Source organism: Chionomys nivalis, chromosome 11 (assembly GCF_950005125.1).
Source record: "Chionomys nivalis chromosome 11, mChiNiv1.1, whole genome shotgun sequence".
NCBI lineage: Eukaryota > Metazoa > Chordata > Mammalia > Rodentia > Cricetidae > Chionomys > Chionomys nivalis.
Genome location: NC_080096.1, coordinates 81,399,074 through 81,423,373, shown reverse-complemented (window position 1 = coordinate 81,423,373; position 24,300 = coordinate 81,399,074). Strand labels below are relative to the sequence as shown.

Below are 24,300 nucleotides of genomic sequence, written 5' to 3'. Positions count from 1 at the left end.
CATCCATCTCTGCACATCTGGACATGTATCTGTGTCTTTCTCTCTACCCATCCACCCATCCATCCATCCATCTCTGCACATCTGGACATGTATCTGTGTCTTTCTCTCTACCCATCCACCCATCCATCCATCCATCTCTGCACATCTGGACATGTATCTGTGTCTTTCTCTCCATCCATCTCCATCCATCCATCTCTGCACATCTGGACATGTATCTGTGTCTTTCTCTCTACCCATCCACCCATCCATCCATCCATCTCTGCACATCTGGACATGTATCTGTGTCTTTCTCTCCATCCACCCATCCATCCATCTCTGCACATCTGGACATGTATCTGTGTCTTTCTCTCCATCCACCAATCCATCCACCCATCCATCCATCCGTCTCTGCACATCTGGACATGTATCTGTGTCTTTCTCTCTACCCATCCACCCATCCATCCATCTCTGCACATCTGGACATGTATGTGTGTATTTCTCTCAATCCACCAATCCATTCACCCATCCATCCATCTCTGCACATCTGGACATGTATCTGTGTCTTTCTCTCCATCCATCCATCCATCCATCCATCCATCTATTCATCCATCCATCATCTGCTCATGGGTGTCACCTGAGGATCAGTTAGTTATCAAGTACTAGATTGAGGCTCCGGTGTGGCCTGTATCTGTGCACTGGGCAATAAGGAGAGAAATTCAGCTCTCAATGTTAGAGTGTCAAGGCTCTGATGCAGACCTTTAAGATGGCAGTTTTAGAGATAGCTGGGAGTTCTGGAGGCACTTGAAGGCTGCCTGCAGAGGTCGAGGCAGGAGCCAGACTTTGTAGATGCTGGTAGTTCAGATAGCTGAAGATAATCAGATAGCACAGAGAAGTTGGTCATGGTGGCTTCCTTTCCATGAAGACTACATGGAAGAACTTGTTTCAAAACAAAACAAAATACCCAGAAGATTGTTATATCTAATGTATGTGTACAGTGTGGATCATTGAGTTCCCACCTTAAAGATGGTTGAGAGAACCAGGACAGCATATTTGCATTTGTTCTGGTCAAAACTCTTTCTTCCTTTGTTCTGGGAAGCTGCACCACGACATAGTTACTAAGGATAGGAACTGGCTAGAGCGTGGGCAGATGTCTGTATGCTCGGCTGGAGACTGGAGACTACGTGGGTACGGTGGGGGACTTCCTCTGTGTTCTTCAAGGATGCTCGGGAGGAAGACAGACGCAGTGGAGTTTTAGCTCCCTTGAGAGCAGAGCCTAGCTCCTCAGCCTGCTCCAGCCAGAGAAGGTGTGCCTCTGATGAGGTGGTGAGCCCAGCCAAGCTCCCTAGACTTCCTGGCTAAGGGGATTGCTTCCCGGAAGAGGAGGGAAAGGGCATCTCTTTGTTTTTGGTAGAAGCAGTTGTCATTTGAAAGTACTTATTGCTAGTTACTTTGCTAGGAGGGCATTTGCCCATTTAATCATCTCAACGTCCTACGTGTGGGTCCTATGCTCTGATTCCTTCTGAGAGATGGGAGACTGAGGCTCTAGGGCCACAGGATTAAGAGGGAGTAGAGCACCTTGTGGATCCAGGAAGAACCCAGGAGGGCAGGCAGGAGCATGCAGCCCAAGCCTGGAATGCAAGGTGGCAGTGTGTAGCAGTCGGCTGCGATGTGAGAGCTCAGCCTGAGGTAGGGCTCTGCGCAGGTGGCTGCTTGTGGCCAGAGCTAAACTCACCTGTCCTATCTTTCCCTCCCAGATGTGGATGTCCTCCAACGGCTGGGCCTCAGTTGGACAAAGGCTGGGGGTGGCCGGAGCCCCGCACCGCCTGGTGTTATTCCTTTCCCATCTGGCTTCATCTTCACACAGCGGGCCAGGCTGCAGGCTCCTACCGCCACAATCCTTCCCCCCACGCTGGGCCAGGAGCTGGCGCTGGTGCTAAGCCTCTGTTCACACCGTGTGAACCATGCCTTCCTCTTCGCCATCCGCAGCAGGAAGCACAGGCTGCAGCTGGGCCTGCAGTTCCTCCCTGGCAGGACACTTGTGCACCTGGGGCCCCGGCAATCTGTGGCCTTCGACCTGGATGTGCATGATGGGCATTGGCACCACCTGGCCCTGGAGCTGCGTGGCCGCACGGTCACATTGGTGACAGCCTGTGGGCAGGACAGGGTACCTATCCTGCTGCCTTCCCAGAGGAACTCCACGCTCGACCCCCAGGGCTCCTTCCTCTTGGGGAAGATGAACCCTCGCGCTGTCCAGTTCGAAGGTGCCCTCTGCCAGTTCAGCGTCCACCCCGTGGCGCAGGTTGCTCATAATTATTGTGCCCACCTGAGAGAGCGGTGCCGACAGATGGACACACACAGTCCCCAGGGGGGAGCCCTCTTCCCCTGGAACTCTGGCCTGGCCTTTGCTTTGCATCCTGAACCAGGCTTGCTTGGTCTGGGAAACTTGACCAGAGCTCCAGCAACCGTGGGAACCAGGCCTATAGACAGGGGACCTATGGTGACTATGGCTCCCGCCATGCCCACCAAGCCCCCGAGGATTGTCCTTCCAGATGTACCCCAACACAGCTCTGCCCAGACCCCACTGGCAGCTGCCAAACAGTCAGCCAGAAAAGCCCCTTCCCCCTCACCTTCAGAGTCATTAGATAGTTCGACCAGGGTTCTTCATCCAGCTGCTGCCCAGCTGCTAAAGACCACAGCCACTAGGCCCACCAAACATCCCCCCACCAAACCTTCTGCTTCTTCCCTCTCAGTTACCCCTGTGAAAAGCCCCTATCCAACCCAGAAAACAGCTGCCCCTTCACTCACAAAGCCCATTCTACCTACCCAGATGCCAGTGACCCACACATCCCACCCACCACCTTTCAGAAGCTCTAGTCCGACAATCAGGCCTGTCCAGAAGAACTTTGTGACACCCTTACCTCTAGCGCCCAGCCCCCAGCCCCTGCGCCCCACTGTTGGCTTACTGAAGAAGTCTACTGTTCCCACAGTGGCAGAGTCTAAATCCAAGATGACGATTTGGGCCAACACCAGTGCCCCTAAAACTCTGCATCAGACTGTGTCCCAATCTCCTGTTCCCTACCTTGGCTCTGCAAGAGCCTCTCGGACCCTGGCTACTTCCCTCCCTCCACTGGGCATTGGAAGTCCTAGAATGGCTACTCCCACTCGTGATTACGCTTCAACTCCTGCTGGGAGCAAGAAATTCACAAGACTGGAAGCCTTCAAGAAAACCAGACCTAAGAGCAGCCTCCGGAAGCTTCTCGGCCCTGGGAAGACAGTAAGGGACACCCCGAGAGAACTGACATCCAAGCCCAGCCGACTGTCCACCCCAGCCCTGGTCCTTGCTCCAGCTCACCTCCAGTCCTACAGCCCTCAGCAGACCAGCAGCAGCTTCCCTTTCTTCCACATGCTGGGCCCCACAGCTTTCCCGATGCTGATGGGGCCTCCGGGCTCCAAAGGAGACTGTGGCTTGCCGGTAAGACTGAGTGGGGTCTGAATGCTGCTTGGTGCTTAGTGGGCGGCTATGGGACAGTTCGGTCTAGAGGATGACCCCTCGTAAGGATGAGAGAGTTTAGTCCCCAACTCCTTGGCCTTACTGGCTCAGTGGCTACACGTCATCGGGCAGAGTTGTGGAACATTGGGGCAGACTTGGCAGGAGTCCCTAAGTTTTAGCTAGCTCAGGTCCCAATGCAAGGGTCTGTGGCTTCAGGAACACCATAGTTGACAGGCCTAGGCCAACACAGTAAGCTGACAAGCTGCTCCCTATGTGGCCCTGCTGGCATGTGTGCCTGTCTGGGAGCTGTGGACAGAGATCATGGATGAGTAGCTCGGGATGTATTTTGCTTGGCACATGAAGCATTCTTTTTATGCAATCTAGTAGTTACCGAAATTGAAGCAGTGGGATGGTTCATAGGAAAGTCTAGTCCACTCAGTTCTCTTGGAGGACGGGAGGCGTGGTGACTCTCATGTGGCCTCTTATCATCATGATGCCTTTCTCCTCAGAACTTCTTAGCTGGCATTCCCAGTGGCACGTGTCACCTACCTGGTTGGTACCCATGCTTGAATGTCCACCCCTAGCTGGGGAGTTGAAGATGAGGAAGGACTTTGTGGGTCAGGAAACAAGAAAGAGACAAAGAAAAGGCTTTCCATGTGCAGAGGCTTGGCTGGGACTGTGTCCAGGGTCAACGACCTTCCCTGGCCGAAGGCCATCACTCCAGGCAGGGAGGAGTGAGGTGGGGTTTCTAGAAGGCTCAGGCCCCTGCTCTGACCTTGGCAATGGGCCTGGTGCAGTAGTTGCCCTTCCACAAAGGCAGGTCTCCCACTGGGCTCTGGGTTTGAGGGCCAGGCACCCTGCAATGTGGAGACAGTGGCAGATGTTGAAGCTTCCTGGGTCTCACAAACACATTTAATGAGTTTTAATAATCATTCGGAATAATATTTACCCAGCCCGTCTCCGAGGGGACAGAGTCTCCTCATCATAACCATATTCCACAGCTTATGGAAACAGTGCACATCACTCCACAGTTAGGTCAGCACTCGGCTCACACTTCTCGTTGTTCTCAAACCGACAGTCTGGAGTTGGGGATCAAAGGATCTGAGGACAAGACAAAGGACCTTTGCACCTGGCCTGGCCCTGGCCCAGGTGCTCTTGTTCAGATGGGGCACAGGGTTGAGGAGGTGAACTGCCCTCCTGAGACAAGGGTCCTGACTCGGGCTGTGCGGTAAACCTCAACTGAATGAAGGAGGCTACCAACCCTCTCCAGGCCGGGAGTGGGACATCAGACAGGGCCATGTGTGGGTGTGTGGACTTTTAGCAAGTAGACTATCTTTTGGACCTGTGGAATTTGTAAACTATGTCCCGTTTCCCTGGGGTTTGGGGCTGCCGTTCGCATTCTATCAGTCTTATTCTTGAGTTTTCCCATTGTCAGAGGAGGCCCTGGAGTTGACATGCTCAGCAGATGGATGCTTGGGGATTCTTTAGCTGACCACTCCTCTTGGGGCAGGTGATGGGATAGGAGGCTGCCCAGAAAAGGCCAGCACGTGCTGCAGTTACAGCACATAGGAAACAGAGTCAAGACGGTGCTCTGGACTTTAGACACTGACACCAGAACATTCCGACCCTTTACTCCCCAGCTACGGGTCCACACAGAGGCTCTGGCTTCAGGGCTGAAGTGGGGAGGCTTCAGAGATGCGTCAGGCCCTGCCCTTGGCCTCAGAGGAGGGGTTGCAGAAACGTGTGCGTTGGCATAAGATGACAGGCCAGGTTTCTGTGTGTCTTTCTAGTGCCCAGTGGATCCCTTTAGGCCCTGTGAGACAGGGTGTGTGACCAAGGGGACCAGCATGTTCCTGAAGGAGCTAGGGATGAGAGGAACATCAGTCCTGCTTCTCTCTCCACTCTGCCCCTGACCCCCACCAACTCCCCAGCTTCAAACTCTCCGGTAGGACCCACAAAGCTACTAGAACCTTTGCCCACCATGTGGCAAGGGGTTCACATGGTCACGTCTCTTCCCTAGATATGGAAATGGAGATGGTGGTGACATGGATACACATCCTACCCTCTCATTTCTTCTAATCCATAGGATCTGAGCACAGCAAAGGGAGGCCATGCTTTCTGGGTCTAGGTTCAAATCCTGCTTCTGCTCCATACTTCCTCTAGTAGAGGATTCCAGAGCTCTGTCATTGGGAGGAAGTACCGCAGACTTAAGGGAATTCTCTCAGTCCTCTCATGGATCCAAGTCCCCTCTAGGACGGGCATTGGACTGTAGTGCCCATAAGGGGCTGTGATGGGCGTGTGTCTTGGTTCTCAGCTGAGGATATGAGGTTGCCTGTAGATGTTGGTACAGAGTTGTCTAAGCTGAGGCTGCTGGTCTCAGCTAATTTAAAGCTTGTACTTCTGTGTCCCTGGGGAGAGCAGGCCAAGACATGAGCCACAGCACTCAGTGAAGATTCCTGACAGAAATGTGAACAGATCTGATCCTTGAAAAGACCAGATTGTCCTGATTGCTATGCCAGGATTCTTGTGTCCTGTCAAGGAAAGGCAAGATGGTGGAGAGTTAAGAAGCATTCTGAAAAACCTGCATGTTTTTATTCCTAGTCCAAATGGCGATAACACTTCTAGATGCTTTGTGCTTTGTGACCTCTGGCAGGTCACTCAACCTCTCTGAGCCTTAGTTTCTGTGGATTGGGATACAGTAAGACTTGACATTCTAGGGTAGTATAATTTCAAGAGGAACTTTCTGAAAGTCTGGGAAGCAGGGTCCTGCAGCTTTTGCTATTACCCGTCATACCCAGATGACCTCCAGGTAGAAGGGACAGGAAAGGAGTACCAACATTCAGCCAGAACTGAAGCCCTGAGCCAGGCCTTTGTAGTGAGTGAATGGAAGGGAGGCGGTCCCTTTCCCTGCTGGTAGCCCCTTTGCTGGGCTTTCAAGATGCTTGGGCCACCAGAATGAGGAGAGCGAAGAAGCCAGGAACGCAGGCTTTGAAAGTTGGCTCTTGGGGAACAGAGGGGATCTGGGGGCCAAAAGGAACTGTCCAGAGTGCACACGTGATCTCAGAAAACGTAGTTACTCTTCCATTTTGCAGCTGGACATGCAGAGACTGAGGAAAGGGAGGTGACTCACACAGGGCCACAGCTGCGTTCCCATGGAGAAGTTACATCCCAGCACAGAGGATGGATGCTCAGCCTTGCAGACAGGGACCAGGAGGACCTTGTTTAGGACACTCAGGCCCGAATGCAGGCCCATAGAATGCCTCCTGGTTTGCTGTTTGCCAGGGGGAGATCCTGGCAGCTCTGACTGTGCAGGGCCTCACCGTGGCTGGCACAAGGGGAGGGGGATCCCCTTGGACTGGCTATGGGGGGGGTCAGGACACTAGAGGAAGCCTGCAGGGCTGTTTCATGTTTCCAAGGCTCTGTGTGTGTGCTTGTACCCTGGCCCAGGCCTCCTGCATTCCCTGGACAGAGACAGGCCTGCGGCCCCGCCCCTCCCCCACTGGAGCCCTCTCAGAGGCCTCCTTGTTTGCAGTGTGGAGTGGAAAAATCCCACCCCAGCTCATGATTCATAGGGCTCCCCCGCTCAGGCTATGGGCCTGGAAAGAAACAGCCACGTTTTCCACTGTGTAAAAGCAGGGATTCACTCAGATAGAACAGAGGGACCAGGGTACCCGCCATTACTCTAGCCAACCAAGTGAATACTGTGTATGCCAGGGGTGTGTCTGCTGCTGGGCTGGGTAGCCATGGCCCAGGCCTCAGGCTGGTGGGCTGTAGGTAGTGGTCACGCCTCAGCTAGGGACCTGGACATCTGTGCCAGAGCCAGGCCATTGTCTGACCTTTCCTAAGTGAGCTATAGACCCCAAGTACACTGGGGTATACTGACAAGATGTGCAGAATGAGGTCAGATTCTGGCCCAGAGCCCCAGAAGAAATGTCAAGAGGGTGCTACTAGGCTTCCACACTTGTAGCCCCATCAGGGTCCACTGGAGTTTGGCCTTTACTGTCTGGCAATGGGAATGGTCTCGTTACTGTCTCGCCTGATAAGCCCACAACAGTCCCCTACAGCTCAGAAGACACGAGTACCTGGAAGGCTGGCATGCTCACTTCCCAGGCGATCTCACAGGGAAGGGCCTTAGGCGGGCCACAGGGTTAGTTAGAGACAACTGTCCAGCATTGTCAGTGAAGGAGTTGCCCAGGGGGAGAAAACAAGCCTGGTGGCCCTGGCAAACCTCTGCTTCCTGCTAACTGTGTGGCCTCAGACAAGTCTCTTTGCCTCTCTGAGCCATCTCTTGAATTTTCTTTTTAATGCTTCAAAAGGGCTCAGAATACCTCCAGCATTGTTTTTCCCTCCAACTGTGGGTCACCTGCCTGGTAGAACTGAGCCAAGGAGGAGAGCCTACTTGAAGAAAATAGTACTCTCCCCCAAACAGTAGCCAGGGCTGTGTGTAGCTTAAACTGCTGGATGGGGAAGTCCCAGGGGCTTGCCTAGCAGAAATAACAACTCATACTATTTGAGCATCAACTTCATGCCAGGCACGTTTTATAGATTATCTGTGCCGATGGGCTATCATTATCCTCATAGACAGCCACGAAAACCCAGGCTTGGGAAGGGAGTGGAGCAGATGGCGCAAAGCCACCCCTCTGAATAGCAGGGTGCTCGACCTGTGTGAGCCCCTGTTCCATGCTGTACTCTGGCTCTGGAAAAGAGGGAGACGGCCTGGCCACAGTCCCAAATCTGTGTGGACTGGACAAATGGAAAGGTGCTGTTGGCTTGGCTGGAAGCATCCAAAAGTTCAGAGCAGGTTGGAACTTGCCTGAGGCCATGCTGTGTCCTCCTCCCTCTTTCAGGACTGTCCAGTGACCGTGGCCTAACTGCTGGTATCTAACTGTCTGGATCTGGACTATGATTCTCAGGGACGACAAGCCCCAGAATGTTCACAGGCCAGCGTGCCAAGCTGAGCAGAGCCTCGCCGGGCTGCCCAGTGTGAGAGCAGGATCAGTTGCCAGCCAGAACGAACTCAGTTTTCAACACCGATTCTGACTCTGGGCAGGGAACCTGGAATCTTGCGGATGGTTATTTGAAACAAATGAATTCCCAGGCCTCATGCTCCTCGAAAGCCTGGCTTCCTTTGAGGCTTTGGGCTCAGTCTTTTGCATGCATGCTTGCTAATACCATTTTTTCTTTGTAGTGGAGCGGATGGTCATGGTACTACCTGCATTTTCAAGGGAGTAGCTGAAGCCTGGGCAGGAGCAAGGAATCACACAAAGTCCCAGCATGTAGTGATAAAAGCAGAATGCAAAGTCCAGCCTCTGACTTAGTCAGTCCCTTCCTGCTTTCCTGCAAAAGGAGCCAAGATAGGGCCATGCAGGTGCTCTTAGGTCACTTCAAGGCCAGGCCTTTCTCTTTTGGGAAATGAGAAGCCATGCCCGGGGATTACACTGGAGGAGGCAGAGATACCTATGGGGCTTTGTTGCAGGTTCCGGGGATTTGTGATGATGCTGGCCCCCACGGAACAGATGGGTGTTTCCGCGCAGGCTCTGTGGTATAGAAGGCAGTAGACACATACTGCCTCTTGTCCTTAAGGAATCTACAAGGACTATGGCCATTATACAGGCCGGGCTGTCAGAGTGGCGAGTGGGCCACACCCAGCTGTAAGTGGCAGCAAGGCCATTTGAACTCAGGCCCAGCTGTCTCAAAGCCTCTGCTGAGCCTCTGTGCTCACTGTCCCTCCAAGGATGCTTGGTGTGACCTTGGCTGAGTCTCTTCTCTGCTCCGGCTCTGCAGAGAACTTGGCTGAGCCCTGAGTTTGCCTGCTGGTTTGTGTTATCAGACATTTGCCTGAGCCCTGGGGGAAGGCTGACTCATCTGTGTTAGTGCCTTTGAGGAGACTGCCATGTGCAGAGAGAGTCAGGCTTCCAAACAGATATTTCTCCAAGAAGAGAAAAAGGGTCAAGGAAGGCTTCCTGGAGGAGATGGCACCCTAACAGGTTAACTGAGTGATAAACTGATAAACAACTGGGTTTCACAATCAGGGAGAAAAGTACTGTTTCCAGACGGCCTGAAAACTCCAGTGAGCATGGGGACTCCTCACAGCCGCACTGTTGGGAGGCTCGCTGGCTGACTGCACTCTCTGCTGTACCTCAGCACTGCCTCACACTCTCCTGTTCCTCTTCAGGGTCCTCCTGGGCTGCCGGGATTACCTGGATCTCCAGGTGCACGAGGTCCACGGGTAAGTGGTGCTGTCTGCTGGCTGTTCTTTGGGGTTCTAGATGACCCTTTAGTTTGCATCCCAGTGCCCATGAAATCCTGTCCCGTTGTCATCCACAGGTTTTCCCCATATTCCATTTTGTCTTTTGGGGTGGACATGGTGTGTGACAGGGATGACATCTGGTACCTTACCTGTTCCACCCAAGGCAGGGACTCCTGGAGTTCATCTGCATGAGCGGACATCTGACCTGGAAACCCTAGTGTAAGAGGAAGAGACCCTGCCTGGGGTGTGCCCCAACTCTACCTGGCCATTCTGGCCTGGGGGTCTGATAGAACAATTCTGTAACCCTAGAGAAGTGCTGAGCCCCAGGCTTGGACGAACGGTGCTTACATCTGTGCCCGGGCTGCTGGAGCCTTGCTCACACCAAGGGTCAAGCGAGCAGCAGAGGAGGAAACTGCCTGCTGCATAGTTTTAGCTCGAAGCCTCGCAGTTGGCTTTGCTTATGCAATTACTTGGGCCCTATTTCTTTCCAGACCTGACTGTGTCCTCCTGAGCCCAGAACTCTGGAACCTTCCATCTGATCTGCATTTCCTCCTGGCTGCAGACTGCAGTATGTCCAGATCTGGGAACTATATAGGTGTTAGGACCGTTCTCTTTGGCCTCGTATTCCAGGGTCAAGCAATCTGACCCCTGCTCCGAAACTCTACCTGACCACCAGCCAGCTTTGCTGAGTGTTGTTCCTCAGGCGGCTCTCTCTGTGGCTCCGATGAGATTCTACCCCCTTTTCTGACGACTCTCCCTGTCTGGAGCTCCTCAGCGCTTCGCCTGGCACACCCATGTTCCCAGAGCTCTATTGGCTAACCCAGGTGAAAGTGATGTCACCAGTCTTCCAGTCAGCCCGGGAAATTTAGGTGCTAGTAGTCTCTCTGTTGTACAGCGGAGAAAACTGAGACTTCATTCCTTTAGATGAAGTGAGAGGAAACGCCGCAGTTCCATTCTGTGGCTCACCCACCTGCCTGCCTGTTCACTGCACTGACTTTTCTACCAGCATGGCCTGGGTCCCCACGTGGCCACGGCAGGAGATGGGCCTGCCTGGCTCAACCCTGGCTCTGGCGTTTCTTCTCACTTTAACTAAAGGAATAAAGTCACCTTTGGCAATCTCGGTTTTCTCTGCTATACAATAAAGATTACTAGCAGCATCTGACATGGTGCCTTGTGAGGGTGTGGGGGAGTGTTTGGGAAAGCTTTCCCCCCACGGGAAGTCGTGTTGCCCTTAGGCAAGTCTAGTCCATCCCTGTTACCAACCTCAGTATCCTTACTTGTGGGATCAGGGTCCTGCCTCTCGGAGCTTCCTTCCGGCTCAGATGACTCTTTGGATAAGCTTCGTACTCTTCTCTCCCTTCACCCTGTGTCTTCACTGGAAACTCCATAGACCTGAAAATTCCATAGCTAGCAGAATGTTGGGTTAATCAGCACTGGTGCCTCTGCAAACACAGCAGTTCTGGGCCCTGGGAGTGGCAGGGTCCTACCTGAGATCACCGGAGTTGTGTGGCCTTGTACACACTCTGAGCCTGCAGAAGCATCTGCGAGCCCCCAGCCACCGTTCCAAGAAACTCTGTGGAATTAGTCTGCTTGGCTCTTTACCAACTATGCGCCTACAAGGCGGTAGCTGGGAGGATGCAGATAGGACAGCCATGAGGGTGTGTGTGTGTGTGTGTGTGTGCGCGTGCGCGCGCGCGTCTGTGTGGCACAACTAAGACAAAGGGAAAAGCAGATGCTTTTGATCCTGTGAGCCACGCTTGGCCCTTGGGAAGTCATGTTGGGCATCAAGGATCCCTCCTCAGTGCTCCCCCATTGAGCATGAACTCTGTTTACACCCCAGAACCTTAGCAGGGTGAACATATGAGCTTCTTCAGACGTTTTAGAGACTCATAGTTTGGGGTTATTCTTATGATAGAGGCTAGGGGCAGGGTGAAGACTGAGAGAGATTCAGAGCCTGGGCCAAGTCCTAGACTGTCTGGAGGGGGACAGGCGGGCCACACATAATACTATAAATTTCCCAGGCTGAGAGCTCTCTGGACATCGTTCCTTCTTGCAGGACTCAGAAAACGGAAGGGTCCCGTTTAGGCACTGGTGAAGGAGGAGGTGCTTTGGCCTGAAAGTGACAGGCTACGGCTGAGGGATAGTTCAGAGAAGGAGGGGAGGAAGCTGCGTTAGACACAGTCAACAGACGAGCAGAGGGATCTGCTCGAGACCTTGAGAGCATAGTGGCCAGGGACCAGTGGAGCCCTCTAGATGCCTCTTCCTACCCAGTCTGCTCTGGGCAAAGGCCCCGGGGCTTGACCCAGCTCTGCTGGTTGATGTTGCTGGGCTGGGAGCCTGTGGATGGGTTCTTGCCAGAGGAAGTGGATTGAGAGAGGCCAGCTGTCAGAGGAGCCTGGAAGATGCCCTGAATAGTACAGTGCATGAAAAACAGTCTGAAGTCAGCAGCTGAGGGCTCCTCTTGCATGCTCACCCCTCTGTAGTGTGACCTTGACCAAGTCTCTTGAACTGTCTGGGTACAACTTCTAGCCATGTCTGGAGGACCTTACCCTGGAGTCTGCAGTCAAAAGGAGGGCACCTTTGACCACGAGGGACAACGCCTATCCTTCACAAAGGCTCATCTCAAAGCTTTGCTAAAATTTAATGGGAGAGGTCACTTCAGTTAGAGTAGCCCTAGAAGGTTCTCTGAAGGAGCCAGCCTGAGTCAAGGTGGGTCTAGTTTCTGCTGAGGACAGGACATTCTAGATGGTGGACAGGACATTCTAGATGGATGCCAAGGACAGAAAGTACCTGGAGGCTGGAGAAAAGTGTAGCGAGGTGTGGTGCTTGAGGGTCCGCAAGCAGAAGGTATACCCTGAGCTCAGACAGGTCGGGTCTAAGTTCTTTCCGTCTGCAGCCAGTTGAGCACCTTCTGAGTGCTGGCCTCCTTGTCCTCACAGCAGAAGTAATTCTGGCACCTGCCTATTTGCATACGATGATGGAGTAAGGCATAGGGCGTACTTATGCGGTCTCAGAATCCCAGGGTTCCCCTCTAGGAGGAAGTTGAGCCAAGAGTGCTGTTGGGCTGAGCCTGGGGAAGGAGCTCACACAGCAGGCAGTGTTCTCAGAAATGCAGTGTTCCTTTTTTCTCATCTCTTATCTCTATTTCTTCCCTTCCAGGGTCCTCCTGGGCCATATGGGAACCCAGGCCCACCTGGCCCTCCTGGAGCCAAAGTGAGTACTATCAGTGAGATCTGGAGGTGTGACCATGGGGTGGCAATGGAGTGGGCCTCACTTGGGATGTCTCTAGGAGCTCCTGGTGGAGCACTCTCAGAGTCTTTGTGGAGAATTCCCTTCTGGACTGTAGATACCCTAGTTTCTCCCTACACTTCTCTGCACGGGGGCTGGCTCTGCAGTACAAAGCAGTGCTTTAGCTTGTGGTTGGAGAGGTGGCAGCTTGGACCTAGAGCCCTTGAGGTGGGGACGGGTAGAAAGGCGGCCTGGCGCTTCACAGGGAGGGCCTTGACCTTGAGTGTCTGATAGGACAGAAGATTTACCTTGGGGAGGCGTGGCAGCTTTGAAGGGGAGAGGCCTGGGAAGAGGGAAGCTTAGCAGGCGGCTGATTGCAGTGGGTAGGATGGGGTGGGGACCAGGCTGAGCCAGGGAGAGGGGCAGCCTAGGGTAGAAGAGGTTGGGTAGAGAAGACGGAGACTGGAAAGAGATGGGACACAGGCCTGAGTGACAGCCAAGACAGTCACGTCTGTGGCCCTGCAGCCCAGCCGGGGATGGTCACAGGAGAGTTCTCTGAGCTGGAGACAGAGAGAGCATAGGGTCAGCGTAGGCTGCCACCTCCCCCAGGACCCTCTTGGAAGGGTTGCGCCTCATGAGACTGTCACAGCTGGAGCTCCCACATCGGGAGAAGTCAGGTTGTATGGAGCGAGGTTAGCGATCTACCTACCAGTGGGCAGGCCGAGAGGAGCAGAGGGTCTCTGGGCTCCCCGGATTCCTGTCTCCCTCTTCTTACCAGCCGCAGGGTAACCAGGTGAGCAACAGCCCTAAGCTTTGTCTGGCCAGGGTCCAGGGTCACTCTTTGCTAAGCTGGATGCAAAGGTGAAGGGCTTGAGGAAAGTTTTAACTCTCCGGCCTGGTCATGCTGAGGAAGCAATGGCTGACCTCTAGCTCTCGAGACTCACAGAGGGGCCCCGGCCGGCTGGCCTATCAGATTCTCTTCAAGTGAAAGACAAAGGCTGCATATGGAGATTCTTGGGCACACAGACACACGGGACCAGTGACCCATGCCTGAGTCCTTGCAAGAAGTTGCAGGCAACTTGCCCTAGTCTGTGACTCACCCAGGTCGGGCTGGACTGTGATTCCTTTTCTGAGGCAGGCAATGGGGCCCTCAGGAATCCTGCCCCTAGCATCCCCAGGCCAATGTGGGGATAGTTGCCATGGTGTTATATTGCACCTCTCCCTATGGATACTGTGTGTTTGCCTCACCCACTTGTTTCATTTGGTCCCAAACTGACTGAAAAGATAAGTGTGGGGACTCTACCCATTCATGGAGAAACTGAGGCACGGGCAGTTGTAAGCCCAGTGCAGGAACTTGTCCGATGGGTGAGGGAAAAAGGATTCTTCCTTGGAGAGATTGTTTGGCAGAGGCTGGGAGTCCATCAGGATGTTTCAATGGTTGGGATTGCCCGTGGCTTGCTCGCTCACAACTGACCTCTTGTTTGCAGGAGGAGGCTCTGCCTGCTGCTCCCTCTGCCCCTTGCTAGCCCTGGTCATCCTCTGAGCACTGCACGCAGCCTACCCATCCTGCCTATGAATTTGCCATGTGGCAAAAGGGTCACTAGTGGCCTTCCCCAAAGGAAGGGTTTGGCACCAAGTCTGGTCATTAGCTGGGCCTTGAAGTCATTCTGTGCCAGTCTAATAGTGGATGATGTTGGCTTAATGCAAGTTATTTATGACTGGTCCCAGGCCATGCAGAATGTTCTGCACTGGGTGTAACCGAGGGTGTGAGTTCTAGAGAAAACCATGAAATGAAAGCTGCCCCTCCCGCTGGGACTTCTTTTAGAATCTAAGGCAAGGCCACATGTCCTTTGCCTGGATGCTTAACTCTGAGCACAGTGTCGATGAATCAGGGCTGGCCAGCTGGGCCATGTGGGGTAGCAGGTAGAGCTCCTTCTCTCTGGGTAGAGCTTGTGGCTTGGCTGAGACTCAAGGAGAAGAAGGTCGTGTGTTTGAGTTGGGGGAAGGGTGTGTGGAGAGGCTCCTCATTGCTCATCAGGGCTCTTTTGGGCTCAAGGGTAACCTGATGGGAGCACAGGGCTAGCCTTGCTCAGACCTCGGCTTACCTTGCTCTCCTATTTCAGCATGAAGTTGGCTACCCCTGGGACTGCCCATCTAGCTCCCTGAGCCCCTACCATGTGTTGTTTTCAGCTGTAGGGGCACAGAGTCACCAGCCTCCAGGATGGGAGGCAGAGGCAGAAGAGGAATGGGAACGGGAGAGAGGAAATATAGAGGACTTTATCGTTCAGGAGAGACAAGAGCAAAAGAGCTGAGGTGACGGGGCTAGGTCCTGTGTTCAGGTGGAAGGACACAGGCAGGATTTTTGTGTTTGCCTGTGAGATCTTGCGTGGGCCCCTACAGCTAGTCCAGGCTAGACCAAGTTCTATACAACTTTACCTCCTCCAGAGCCCTGTCAGAAAGAAGGCTCCTTAGCTTCCTCCCAGATAAAACTAGGGGATCTGAGTGCACTGAGGAGCTAGACCAGGGTGGGGGACAGCGCTGGTGAACCGAGTGGCTCAGGGTGGGGTCACTGGGTCGACTCATTCACTCATCAGCTACTGGCTGTACTTCAGGAAAGTTCAGGTGTTAAGAGCAAGGGCTTTGGAAACCTAATCGTCCAAGTTCCCTTCTCCCTGCTTCCACGGTAGTGGGCAGACTGAACTTACCGAGCCTTAGGTTCCCCACCTGGAGAGTAGAGTAATGGGGGCAACTTCCAGCCACCCCAGGTGGTTGTGAGGGGTGTCTAAGTCTCCTGTGCTGGGCAGGGATACCCTTCAAAGGATGTAAGGGCCCAGACTAGCATGGTCCTGCTTGTGAGCCCAGCAAGAAACAGAGCATACCCTTATGCTAGGGAATGGAGGACAGCTCTGGCTGGGCTCCCTCGGATACCCGTGGAATGGGGTTGATCTGCACCGGGGTGAGGCTTCCCTGTGGACAATAAGGTGAAGGCATGGGCAGAGGTTGGGACATTTGGACGTTATCTAAGCAGCAATGAAAAGGCAGAGAATGGCTTCAGGAGGGGTGTGGTTTGTGACCTGCATGGCTTCCTAGTAAGCAAGGCTTGGCCTGATGTCCATAGGGAAGTGTGATGCTGGCCAGGGCAGTGCTGCTGCAGATTGGAGGGTCAGGTGTGATGCATACCACCTGTAGGGAGGACATTCTTCACAAAGAAGGCGGGTTCTGCTTCTTGGGGTCAACGAAGTCCCCATCCCCAGCCTGCCACTCTGTCCCTGGTCTGGCCTGCTGTATTAGCCAGGGTGAGTATGGACCCTGGGGCACTGCGGGAGCACGGGGATTTAGAAATGGCCAAGAGTGGGCTGGAGACAACCAGAAACAGCTCTCAGGCCTGCAGCCCAGGTGACGCTCTTTCCCGTGATGACTGAGGTAGGACACAGTCACTGAGGCGAACGTGGGAAGGTTCTGGAAGAATGGGAAGAGAAGCCGGCAGTGGCAGCAGCTCCTGCCCAGCAATGAGCACCGCATGTGTTTGCAGCAGTGGTATGCAAGGCTCCTTGGGGAGCTTCCCTCACTTTGTAGGCAGATGTTATCACTCCCATTTCCCGAGGAGGAAACCGAGGTCACATTTCTAGTGGGTGGCAAGACCATACCCAGATTCCGACACCAACACAGCCCTAGGGCACCTGAAGCCCCTGCTCTTGGACGATCCGATTCCCCTACATGTGCATGTGTGGGATGTGGTTTTCTCTCACAGAGGCGGCAGTTTGGATCTCCATCACACTTAACTCTGAGTGTGCTCTAAGGGCTGGTGGCAGGCTCACCATTGACTTTCTTACCCCATTCTTTCTCTCAAAACTAATTTCTGCTAATGTACATGTAGCATCTTGAAGAGTACAACTGTACCTGAGTGTTGGGATGTCTAATTATTTCATTAGGATAAAACAAAGTCTCTGACATGGACTCAGGAGCCAGTATTTTGGTTGTACTGTGTGCTGCATGTGTGACTTTGGTTAGACCTGGCTTCCATGTCTGTGAACAGGAGTGGGCCAGCCACACTGCGCTGCATTGTTCCCAGGACTGAGCTATGTGTGTCTATGTATGGCACAGTATGAATAAGCGTGTGCAAGCAGCACATGTAAATGATTTATTACATGCTTGCACGGAACAACTGAGAGTGCCTTGCTGTGAATGTCTTAGTCGTTGCCTTTGGGGGAGAGGGGTTGAACTAATGCTGGAAGAGCACCAGAAGACGATGCTGAGAAGAGACAGTCTATCATTCTTGCTGGTCATCTATGACACGTTTTCTTCTGTCTGTTAGAAATGTGTGTCGCCACTTATAATTGTTTTATTGGGAGGGGTGGGATGCTGTCTTTGTTATTGCCATGTAAAAATTACTCGTATTTGGAAATTATGAAAGCTTCACCTACTTAGAAATATTTTTCTAGCCGGGTGGTGGTGGTACACATGTTCAATTCCAGCACTTGGGAGGCGAAGGCAGGTGGACCTCTATGAGTTTGAGGCCAGCCTGGTCTACAAGAGCTAGTTCTACAACAACTAGGACTGTTACACGGAGGAAAATAAATTTCTTTTCTGTGTCGAAAAAAAATATATTTTCCTGATTCATTTCATTGTCCATGAGGCTGTTCATGGTGGTTTCACAAATGTAAGTTTTATTCTTTCTGTAAAAAAAAAAATTTGCACTAATAGGACTGGGGAGATGGTCTGGTTAGTGAAATGCTTGGGAATCTGAGTCCAATCTTCAGAATCTATGTTAAAAAATTATGTGTGATGGGCACATTTGTAAAGCTAGCATCAGGGGAACAGAGGATCCCTTGCTGGCCAGGCAGTCTGGGCTACTTTGTGAAATCCAGGCCAGTGAGAGGCTCTGTCTCAAACAAAACAAAACCAAAAAGATAAAGGTTACCTCAAGAATCGTAACAGAGACCGTCCTTTGGCCTACACATACATGTACACACATGTGCAAGCACACATGCACATACTCACATATACACTTTAGCAATATTACCATGTTTAAGGAGCTTACAATGATCTGGAAGAGGCACCACTATTTGGTTTGGCTCTTTCTCTTTAAAATTTTAAAGTTTTAATTTATTGCTATTAATATTACTGTGTGTTTTTTGCATGCATGCATGCATATGCATGCATGTGTACATGCCCCCCCCACATGTGTTCATGCCATGGTGGTTTGGCTGTCAGTTCTCTTCTTCTGCCTTTACATGAGTTCTGAGATCAAACAGGTTGCCAAGTTTGCACAGCAAATGACTTTCCTGGCTGAGCCATCTTCCTGGCCCCATGTATGTTGCAGGTCCCATGCATGCCAAGCATGTGCTGTTATTCAGCTGTAGTCCAGGATTATTTCATTTTTGCACTTGAGATTTCTCTCTCTCTTGTGTTAGGATCAGATGTGTTCACTTTTATTTCTGGTCATTCCATAGTCTCATTTGTACTCACAATTTTCCAGCCATCTGGAATTGATCTCGTGGGGCTGGGATGGGAACTAGCATGCTAACATTGTTCTCCCCTTGTAGTTGGCCACTTATGAAACAGCCTTTGCTCGGGTGATCATTGTGGAGTAGACCAGGGTCTGTCTTAGGTCATTCTACTCTGCTTCATTGATGTTTGTCCATCTGCATGCTAGTGAAATACTATTTATATGACATTTACTATGTTTGTAATGTGTTTATGTGCTTCTTCTCCTTGCTTCATTTCAAATATTTCTGACTATTTTTTCTGTTAGATGAATTTTATTTCCGTTCTCATTTAAAAAGTTCTTTTGTCTTTTATCTGGAACTGTACTAAGTGATGTATTAATTTGTGAAGACTCAGCATCTTTAATATATTAAGCTTTCCTATCCACTACACACTTGGTATGTCTTCCGGTTTCATTGAGGCTTTTAAACATCTTGCAGTAAACTTTTATAGTTTTTATTGCATAAACTCTGCACATTTATTATTCAGTTATACTCAAAATGTAATGTTTTGTTGCTGCTATACTTTCTGCTGGCTCTTGGTTCCCAAAGAGAACTTTTGATTTTTTTCCTTTTTGTATGGAACTTGCAGCCCTGTCTTTTCTCTCTTCTGAAGTTATTGCTTGTTCTACTCGTGCTTCAGTTAGTTCTCCTGAATACTATAGACAGGAAACCATGTTTGCAAGGAAGGACATACTTTTTGTTCTCCTCCCTCTCTTTGTTTTTCATGCTTTATTGCATTGGCTGGAACTTCTGAACCTGTGAAACAGTAATAGCCACAAAGGAAATCTTCAGAGGAAGTCCCAGAACCTGGCCAGATGTGGCTCTCGTTTCTCTTGATAACCAGTTTGCTTATTCATGAACTGTTCTGTGATTCTGTCTCTGGACCAGGCCCTCTACTGTATACTAACGTCACAGGGGAGTTATGTAGGATACATCCAGTCTAGATTTCTTGATCCTTTGTGGGTTAGTCCTACTCTGCCTCCTCAGTCACAGAGAGCCCTCTGTTCTCTACTCTCCTTCCTGAAGGGCTGGAGCCCAGCACAGTTCCCATCCCCACCATGGTCTTAATGTATAACATTGATGTTTTACCTTCCTTTGTAGTCTACTTGGCTGTAAGTCTTCATGAACTAGTCCAGGCAAAGGCCGTCGTGTGGGCATGCTCCAGGTCACATGGGTTTGTTGACTGAAGAGCTGGGTTTAAGGACCACATCCTTGCCCTCAGCACATAAAAGATTCATAAAACATCATCTCTAGTTTTTTTCTCTCATTGGCACCTTTGCACACATCTAGCTAGGCAAAGCAGGGATGTTTAGCCCATGGTCCTCAGGCTTGCAAAGGGCCAAGGTTGGAAACAAGTGATGCAGCACAGTTATAAACTTGTTTAAAACATACAATTTTATGATTCTTTTGAAAATCATTTGTGCAGGTCTCAGGTATGAATTTTGTAGACAACAACATGTTGTTGCAATGTCAGAAGGTTGAAGATGCGAGGAAAGTCTCCACGCTGGAAGCCTTCTTCTGCCTAGGCAGCAATACCTTGTGCTGAGCCTTCTTGTCTTCTATATAGCCTCAGTTCAACTGTGATCCTTTCAGGGATTTACCTCTCAGCCTCCATTCTGTCCCCCACTTATCACTAGAGTGCAGATTTTCACTGCACTGTGCTGAATGTGGAGAGCTGACAACCAGGCTTCCTGACCTTGTCTGACCTTGGGTAAGTGACAGCTCTTGGATCTGCCTTCATCTCTTCTGTAGAATGCAACCATGAATGCTGCTCCTCCATGGATTCAGAGGCTAAGTGAAATAATATGCACGTAGGGCTTAGAAGAGCCCTCGCTAATGTTAGTCTGCTGTGACCGGCCTCTCAGACTTCTGTGTCTTTTTCTGTACCCTGGCATTACTGGTGTTCAGTACCACACCTGGCCTGTCGTGAATGCTCTGACTTCTGGATCCTGGCTTGTAGTGAATGTCATTCTTGTTATCTGTCTATGGACAGAGATTCTATCCAAGCACTCCTGCTGTGAATGTATAGAGAATCCACCAATAACCAAGGAGCCCTGGCCGGGGAGCCAGTCTGTTGTGACTTTGAGTACCAGTCTTTATTCTCTGTGAATGAGTAGAGCTCACAAAGACCCACTGCTGTGAGTTTTGTGTGCCAACTCCTCGGCCGACTGCAGATCATGGTGGGCAAGGCGGGCCCGGGAGAATACCTGTCCTTTTTTGGCCACAGGAATCCTTGGTAGCTCGGTATCCTGGGCCAAACCTTGCACCGTGGACATAAAAGGCATGGAACTGGGCTTCTGATTTGCAGAGGGTGGGCGAGTGTCTCGGAGGGGTAGTCATAATGTCAGGTACATCTGGAGGTAGGGTTCTGCAGAAACCCCCCTCTCCTGGGGTACTCTGGGTGATAAAATTCTGGGAACCCACCAAGGAAGGCTGGCCGTTATCCTAGGGCAGCTGAATGGAGGACTGGTAATATGGCTGATGTGGTGGAGAGGGAAGAACCTTAAAGCAGCAGACAAAGGCTTTGAAGTCAGCCAACCTGCTTCCTCCCTGCTGGGTCAGCCCAGGCTGTGATGGCGTCTCCTTCATAGGAAGCAGAGAGTTGGTGTGTAGCGCATAGCAGGAGAGCAGGCAGAGGGGTTCTTTCCGGCCCAGATAGAGATGGTTTCTGGTGGAGATGGACCATGTGAAGATTTGGGAAGGCTGAGTTCCAACAAAGAAGAGACTTAATGGGAACTAAATAGAGTTGGCCAAGTCTCATGTGTCACAGCCATTACCCCACTGGCCCTTCGCCTGGAAACCCGAGAAGCTGGTCTTGGTGTGAGTGTGTATGTAGGTTACATGTGTATGTAAGCTTTCAGAGTGGTGAGGAAACCCAGGCTCAGAGAGAAGACCCTTGGCCTGTGGTCCTACTGTGAGCCCATGGCAGGCTCAGGGTTTCCAGCCAGAAGCTCTGGTCTGAGCTCACTGAGGCACCAAGGCCAGGGAGCAGAGGACACACGAGGGTTTGGGAGTTCCTAGCGTTCTGTCACAGGGGAGAGCTCTCTGTGTCCCTGTGAGATGCAGCCATGAACTCTTGGGCTTTTGTGCTGATCCAGACTCCAGGGATCAGGACCCTTGTAACAACAGTCTCATGTGCCAGGAGTGGACAGTGCTCACCCCAAATGGAGACTTGCTAATCCTGTCATCTTGTCCCCAGTGCACTGCCCTCATCCCACAGGGAGTCATGGTTTGGGGGTCCAATCTCAGTTCTGTATACTTTATCCTTGAAAACTCTTATTCCTGGCCCCAGTTGCCTTGGATGTATTTTGGGGTGGTAGGGTTCCCTGTTATCAGCCCTCAGCCTAGAGTGCGAGTCTAATGCAGTGTGCAGGTGGGAATGGCCTTCAATGTGTGACCCTTGGGCTCCTTGTGATCAAGGAGGCAAATGTCAGCTTCCTGGAAAATTACAGTCTGTCTCTTAGGATCTGCTGATGCCCAGGGAAGGGCAGCCGACAACACATGGGCGGACTGGTCCCCAGCAGTGGTCAGGAGTCTTAAAGAATCTTGTCTGGTTCTAGGATGGTTCTCCCTGGTGGCTGGGAGTGCAAGCTGTCTAGGGGTCTGGGGGTGTATGGATGTGGCCTGGTGATAGCGGATGGAGTGGGGAAGGCAGGCAGAGACGACAGGCTAACTGTACGTGGTGCGTCACAACACCTGTTTGGTGAGCTTGGTTGGTGGCCAGAGAGCAGAATTTGAACTGCCTGGGGCCAGATCATGGAAGACTTAGGAGATTAGAAGGAATCTGGAGTCGTTGTAGTCAGAAGGAAGCAGTGGACAGTGTTGGAATAAGAGAGAGACAGAATTAAGGGAGAGAGTGTACGTGTATAAAACGGATAGCTAAGGAAGACAGCTAGGAATGCAGTCTGTGTGGAGATGCTGCTCGAGGTGACATGGTGACAAAGCATACTTGTCTTTATTTCAGGGACAAAAAGGGGACCCGGGACTCTCACCAGGACAGGCTCACGATGGGGCAAAGGTAGGTTTCAGGAACTCCGGTACTCTACCCTCCCCCGGTGCCCTCCAGGAGAGACTCCTGAAAAGCGGAAGTCATTTGGTTTTTTCTAAGTTAAAGGTCTTGGTCCATCCCAACACTGACACCATGACCATTCCCCAAAACACCTTTCTGGGCTGCAGTTGGTGAATCAAAAAAGATTCGGTGTGTGAACACCTCTTGGTAAATGTCCTTTCACCCAGTGCCCCATAGCTTTCTGGGAAGCTTCATAGCTTTCTGGGAAGCTTGCTAGGGGATGTTGCCATACCAAAGCTTCCTGGCATTCAGTGACCTGGAAACTTCCTCCTGACCTTCAAAGCCCTTGCAAGTGTTCACTTGAACAGAGAGACCTGGTGCTTTTAGGGGGTGGGCCATGAAAGGACCAGGTACACAGACTTTCTAGTACCCTGGAGCTGTGAAGCTAAATAGGTTGCTTGCAGAAGAAAAAACACATAGGTCAAAGGACCTTCTCCATCCCCAATGCATCCACCTTCAGGCTGAGCAAGGGCCCTGGAGGACAGATAGGCATTGAGAACCCAAACACTAGCGAGGTAATACAGGCCTCGCATAGCATACTCTAGAGTCTGCAGGAGAGCGCTCAGGGCTGTCTGGCTTCCGGCTGGGCCTGAGGATTAGGGCTTGTATCTCTGCATCTCCAGCCAGCTGCTAGGTACACAAAGACACACACACACACATACACACACATACATACACATACACACATACATAAACATACATAAATGTACACACATACACACATGCATAAACATATACACACATACATACATATACAGACATACACACAAGTACACACATACACACAAATATACACATATACATACACACATGTACACACATGTACACACATACATGCACACATACTCACACATACACACACACACACACACACACATGAACACACACACTCGAGGTGGGGAGTGCCCCCTTTGTTTTTCTCTTGTCACAGGAGGCTCACTACTCTGTACCCCACTGCCCAGTGTTACCACTCAGTCGACCTGTGCCAAGTGAGCCAGTCCCAGGACAGTGTCCACGTCTACTCCTAGACTGAAAAGGAGAAAGTCGGAACTCCACGAGTCACTAGTGGCAGGGTGGCCGAAAGGCCTTTGTTCTGGTCCTGCCTGGCAGAAACACCTCCTGCTAGGTGACCACCATCCCCAGTGATGGCAAGGTGGTCCAGGAGAAAAGAAGTAGTCAGTGTGGGGTACAGTGTGGCTTTAACCATGTCTTTACCCTCAGAACCCACTCTCCAAATGATGTCTTCTGCTTAGGCCCTAAAAGCCACAGACGGAGCCAGTGAGCTCAGGAAGTTGGGGGCTGGTGACCCCACCCAGTCTCCTGCTCCTACCTTGATTAATGACCACCCGTCTTCTCTGAAGTCTTTAGGCCTCAGTGAACCTCTATGAGTGTTTGTACCGTTTGGAGTTGGAGATCACACTGTTCAGGTCCTTATCTAACTCTGTTGTCTTACAGGGCAACATGGGCTTGCCTGGGCTCTCCGGAAATCCAGGACCTTTGGGACGGAAGGTAGGCCTCGGAACTGTGCTTGGCCGCGGCTGTGGGCCTGCCAGCAAGCTTGGCCTTCGAGCAGGAGCACTGTGGGCCACCTGTGCCTCCTGGTTGCAGCTGCACTTCCTGGTCATAAGCATGTTTGCAGGAAATGAGAGGCTTCTGAGACCTGGGGATGCTGGGGTCCATTGGTGGGATTTGGGTCTCCTGTGGTCAATGCAGTGTGACCGGAAGTGTGTTTGGCTCACTGTACCTCCCAGAACAGCACCCTCAAGGATGCTTGAGGTGAATACCGCCCTGTCTG

General features: G+C 51.7%; 1 protein-coding gene across 7 annotated transcripts in view; it reads left to right on the top strand.

The window, feature by feature from the left end:
- Positions 1 to 24,300, top strand: part of Col27a1 (collagen type XXVII alpha 1 chain) — a 118,120-nt gene that overhangs the window by 7,833 nt on the left and 85,987 nt on the right. For all 7 annotated transcript variants that reach the window (XR_009057966.1, XR_009057967.1, XM_057783559.1 and 4 more), the window contains exons 3-7: positions 1,734 to 3,451; positions 9,645 to 9,698; positions 12,879 to 12,932; positions 22,401 to 22,454; positions 23,961 to 24,014. Coding sequence is in view for 5 of the 7 variants with exons in the window: in XM_057783559.1 (XP_057639542.1) it covers positions 1,734 to 3,451; positions 9,645 to 9,698; positions 12,879 to 12,932; positions 22,401 to 22,454; positions 23,961 to 24,014 (1,934 nt within the window). In the remaining 2 variants the exon portion in view is untranslated. The remainder of the gene's footprint in view (positions 1 to 1,733; positions 3,452 to 9,644; positions 9,699 to 12,878; positions 12,933 to 22,400; positions 22,455 to 23,960; positions 24,015 to 24,300) is intronic.